We start from the raw sequence: 5285 nt of genomic DNA, 5'->3' as shown, positions 1-5285 counted from the left end.
GGTTTCATTTCAATTTATCTTCACAAACGGTTTTCTTTAATTTCCCTCTGGCGACTCCTCACTCTTTTCCACTTCGGTGAGGGTTCGTTCAGGCGACCGCAAAATACCTTGCGACAAACATAAATTATTTTATTAACAGATTAAGAAGTAAGTAATTAACTTGTTTGATTTTGAAAATATAGAGATTGAGTAATATATTTTACTAAATATCAAAGATTAAATTGTAAATTACTCTTAAAATGATATATATATATATATATATATATATATATATATATATATATATATATATATATATATATATATATATATTATTTAATTGAGTTGAGATTTTTCCAAATTTTTTTATATATAATTCTTGATTTTAGCGGCTTAAAATTTTGCACATGATATAACTACTTTCTTGAAGGGAGGAAAAAGTTATTGAAAATTATATTCGAAAAATTAAATTTAAGTAATACATTTTGAAATCAAACTATGGGATAAAATTGATATGGCAAGTCATATTTTGAATATATTTAAATATTGTGAATGTAATTATGAATGATAAAATTTAAAATTTGTGAGTTTTAGGTCAATGTACTGAGTAGAACATTCTTACCACGAAATTCATAAACCATCTAAAATGATTACACGATAATGAAGCCAAAAATTATCATCAGGATTTTGCAGAGCTCCCCTTTCCCTATTCTTGATTCCATATGCTTGACAAAATGACCAAAACACCCTCCACTCACCTGAAATCTAATCCTAGTCTTACTATAAGTACAATAATGGAGACAAATGTGCTTTTCAAACAACATTAGTACAATACAAAAATTGGGTAACAACCAAAAAAGAAAGGAAAAAGAAAAGCACTAAATATGATAATTACATACTATGATGTATCTTGCAGTGATAGATGTGGCTCCACTTCTGCAATTGAGCAGAGTGATCTCACTTCTCAGTCACCCAATTTTCACCACTGGATCAATGAATCACCTATCTTATCAAGCGCCCTTTTCTACTACTGCATGTGGAATGTATTGGGTTGCTTAGCTTGTGCAAGCATTTGCACAACTTCTCTCATGGTTGGCCTCTCTATACTGTGTTCTTGAACGCACAGCATAGCTACAAAGAAGACCTGCATTGCTTCATTTAGTGGAATATCAGTGACCCTTTGATCCAATATGTTAACCACTCTTTCTTTGCTTGAGTTGGTTTGTAATTTGGTCCATTGAACAATGTCTAGTCCTTCTTCTCCAAAGTCACCCACAGGTCTCCTTCCTGCGATTAGCTCTAGCAGTACCACTCCAAAGCTGTACACATCACTCTTCTCATCCACTTTCAAGGTGTATGCATACTCTGACAAAATATTGCAGAAAGAAATTGATTCAAAGCCTAATAATAATAATAACAATATGAAGGAGTTTGAGGCAAATTAAGCAACCTATGCATACACAGAAAAAGATGTGTTTTCAACCCATCACAGAAGGTAAAGTGAGCAACAAGTACATGTAAAAAGGAAAAGCTAACTTATGCTTTGTGTCTGTATTCTATACCCATATAGTTTTTTTTCCCCTCTTCCTAGGTCTTAGAGAAAGTGAAGATTAGATCCCAAAACAAGATTCTCAAGGTGGTACGCTTGGATTTTTGCGGAATTTGTTATTGCTTTTTTCATTGGTTTGGGTCAAAAAGGTTGCTTGTGATTGGTGTGAATGTTGTGAAGCTCACACACCCATGGTAAGTATTGTGTGATAAAGCTGAGAGGAAAAGCAAAAGAAAGAATAATTTCTTTTTTCCTTTGCGTTAGTGGAGACTTTACCATTCTTGGACTCCACATGACTGTTAGTCTCTTGCATTGCACACTACTTTGATCCTAGCAAGTGGAAATTTATGTGTAATTCTAGAAAGCCTAAAATTAATTTTTTAAAAAAGAAAAGAAATATACCCCCTTTTTTACGTTGCCACAAAAAACACAGAAATGAAGAAGAACAATAACGTTTTTTTTTTTAATGAAATGATTAACCTGGTTTCTTGGAGTGGCTTAATCATTACATAACGTCAAAGGCAAATGAGGAAAAAAAAAATGCTTTTGATTAGTAGCACAGTCAAGCATATATATCTACAAAGGCCAAAAAATGGTCTCATCAGGTTACGAGTCAACTAAATTGTTTAATTTTGATCTTGGAATCTATTTTAGTCTAAAAAGGAAGTTAACTAATTACCTGGGGCAATATAGCCATAGGAGCCAGCAATTGCAGACATGCATTCTGAAGTTCCGGTATCTTGCAAGAACTTGGCAAGTCCAAAATCAGCTACATGAGCTTCAAAATCTGAGTTTAGCAAAATGTTATTCGATTTGACATCCCTGTGGATAATTAGAGGGGAGCAGTCATGGTGCAAGTAACATAGCCCTTTTGCAGCTTCAATGGCAATTTTCAACCTGGTATCCCACTTGAGATACCCTCCTCTCTTCCCATGAAGAACTTCACCTAAGCTTCCATGTGACATATACTCATAGACTAATAGATTTGTCTCTTTATTGGAACAAAATCCCAGCAATCTCACAATGTTCCTGTGTCTAATTCTGCCTAATGTTTGTATTTCTGCTGAGAGACCATTGTCATGAGATGACCCTTTGCTTATTCCCATCAATTTCTTCACTGCTACTTGTTCTCCATTTGGCATTATCCCTTTATACACAATCCCAGCTCCTCCTCTACCTATGATGTTGTTTTCCTTGACACATTCTAGTATGTCTTCACATCCGAATTCCAGCTTTTGGAATGCTGTGAGCTTCCAACTTTTCGAGTTTCTTCGTATCTTTCGAGCCTTGATGATTGCCAAAACAACAAATACCAATGAACATGCTAATAGTCCTAGAACAAAAACAAGTTTGAATTTTCCAGGGACATGTATCCTGGAGTTGTTTTGGTCATGGAATTGTAATGAAGAGGTGGAGGATTTGTTGCAAGGAATCAAGTATGAGCTACACAGGTAAGGATTACCAGCAAAAGATGAGGAGTTAAATAATGAATACTGTCCAAATTCGGGCATGGAACCAGAGAAGTTATTATGGGAGAAATCTGCAGAGGTTAGGCTTTTCATGGACCCAATTTCCTTAGGAAGGCCCTGGTTCAAGTGGTTCCAGGAGACATTCAAGTAGTTTAATATGTGAATTTGAGTGATCTGAGTTGGGATTGGACCTGACAGTTGGTTTTGGCTCAAATCTAAGGAAGTCAGCATTTGACAATTACCAATCTCATGGGGAATATTTCCTGAAAAGTTGTTTCTACTCATATCCAAAGTTAGGACATTTTTCAATCGACCTATTTCAGGTGGAATTTCCCCTGCGAATTGGTTTCCACTCAATAGAAGAATCTGCAGGCTAGAGAAATTTCCTATAGATGCAGGAAGTGGCCCAGATAAACGATTGTCTGAAATATTCAGCTGCTTAAGTTTTGAGGATAGCTTACTGGTTTGCTCTGGAACTCGTCCGCTCAGATAATTGCTGTGCAGCTCCATGAGTGATAACTCTGGCAAGTAAAGAAACCCACTTGGAATTGATCCTGTCAGGTAATTCTGCCCCAATCTAACTCTTGTTAGTGTGTCGCAGTGGCCAAGATCATCAGGCAGAGGCCCAAACAGAAAGTTGATCCGCAAAATGAGAATCTGCAGGTTCCTTCCTAAGCAGAGTGATCTGGGGACTAATCCAGTAAGCTTATTGCTTGAGAGATCAAGTTCAATTAATCTGCCGTTTTCTCCAAGGTTTTCAGGAATAGCTCCTGTGAAATTATTGCGCCAAAGCTTCAGGACTTCCAACTTTGGTAGCTTTGTGACAAAACGGGGGATTTCTCCGTGAAGCTTGTTAAGGAATAGGTTCAGTAGAGTGAGTTCTTGAAGCCCTGAAAATTCAAGTGGTATATCTCCCGCTAGAACATTGTTTGAAAGATCCAGAGATTTGATGCTGCTCAAATTGCCCAGCTCCCGAGGAATCGAGCCAGAGAGCTCATTTGTTTGCAAGAAAAGGGTATCTAATTTGTTAAGATTGCCCAACTCTGGAGGTATCGGACCCTCTAAGCTGCAATTTGCAAGGTCTAGATGAACCAGATTGATTAATTTGCCCAACTCATGAGGGATTCCACCATCAAATTCATTGAAATAACCTAAGTAGAGCCGCTCAAGATTAGTAAGATTACCAAGCTCGCCAGGTATAAAACCACGCAAATCGTTTCCCTTGACTGAAAGATAATTCAGCTGCACCATACTTCCATAGCTCGCAGGGATAGTTCCTGTAAAGTAATTCCCGCCAAAATCCAAGTGTTTCAGCTTGGCGAGTTGAGTTACACCAAGTGGAAGTGAACCATTGAAGTTGTTATCATAAACATCCAGCACTTGAAGCTCTTTCAACTGAGAGAAGTCCCAGTCCAGCTCTCCACTGAATTGATTATCAGAAATGTTCAGGAATTGAAGCCTTGGAAGCTTGCGAATTTCTCGTGGGAACTCGCCGGAGATGCTGTTTCCAGTGAGAGAAAGATTGACAAGACTTCGAAGTTCAGTGATGAGAGGTGAGAGAGAGCCAGAGATATTGGAATTTGATATATCTAAAGAAACTACTGATCTGTTCATATCGTCGCAACGGATGCCAGCCCAAGAGCAAAGAAGCAAGTAGTTTGACATATTCCAGGAAATGAGGAAAGGATCATAGGATTCAAAAGATTGTTTAATAGAAACAAGGATTGAAGCTTGCCTCTTGAGGTAGAAATTATGTGAAGAAAGTGATTGAGAACAAGTGAGAATCAAAAGAAGTAGAGAAGAGAAGAAGGCAAATTTCACAGCAGCAGCCATGTTATTGTATTAAACCAAGAAATGGGTTCTAATCAAGAAAATCCTTAACCATTTCATAGCTCATACTAGAAAAGGAGACAGAGAGAGGTCTAATGAATCTTAAAAAGGCAAAGTTGTTGAACATGAACAGCATCCAAGAGCAAGAGGCCCTCTTTATTTCCCTTTGGCGGAGTATAATTTTTTTTGGTTACCATCTTTTGCTTTTAAAAAAGAAAAGCAAAAAAGCATAAAGATGCATAGAAACAGACCGTTTCATCAACCATTACTTGAATCTTCCTTTGCTTTTCTACCCCAAGTTACTTATATACCCTTTTGCTTTATTACTTTTCTTATCATATAATCTATCCAAACCCAGCATTAGTTGAATCTTCAACAGCTAATTTCCAGGATTTCACTTAACCCCAAATCTAAGAAAACAATTTTTGCATTGCTTCACCTATACTTCTATGTTGGTT

General features: G+C 37.0%; 1 protein-coding gene across 1 annotated transcript; it reads right to left on the bottom strand.

Annotated features, from left to right (window-relative positions):
* Positions 1-583: 583 nt before the first annotated feature.
* Positions 584-5022, bottom strand: LOC110671343 (leucine-rich repeat receptor-like serine/threonine-protein kinase BAM3). The gene is made up of 2 exons (XM_058130007.1): positions 2208-5022; positions 584-1344 (listed from the first exon to the last, which is right to left on the bottom strand). The coding sequence occupies exons 1-2, from the start codon at positions 4828-4830 to the stop codon at positions 1007-1009; spliced, it is 2961 nt and encodes a 986-aa protein (XP_057985990.1). The 5' UTR covers positions 4831-5022; the 3' UTR covers positions 584-1006.
* Between the last annotated feature and the right edge of the window lie 263 nt (positions 5023-5285).

The sequence above is a fragment of the Hevea brasiliensis genome, chromosome 11 (genome assembly GCF_030052815.1).
Source record: "Hevea brasiliensis isolate MT/VB/25A 57/8 chromosome 11, ASM3005281v1, whole genome shotgun sequence".
In the NCBI taxonomy this organism is placed as follows: domain Eukaryota; kingdom Viridiplantae; phylum Streptophyta; class Magnoliopsida; order Malpighiales; family Euphorbiaceae; genus Hevea; species Hevea brasiliensis.
The sequence above is the reverse complement of the archived record's forward strand: the minus strand, read 5'-3'. Positions and strand labels throughout refer to the sequence as shown.

Excerpts from the sequence above, each read along its gene's own strand:
- LOC110671343 (XM_058130007.1), bottom strand. The coding sequence starts at position 4,830 with ATGGCTGCTGCTGTGAAATTTGCCTTCTTCTCTTCTCTACTTCTTTTG. Across the intron at positions 1,345-2,207 it reads CTATGGCTATATTGCCCCAG|AGTATGCATACACCTTGAAA; the intron begins GTAATTAGTTAA and ends ATATTTTGTCAG.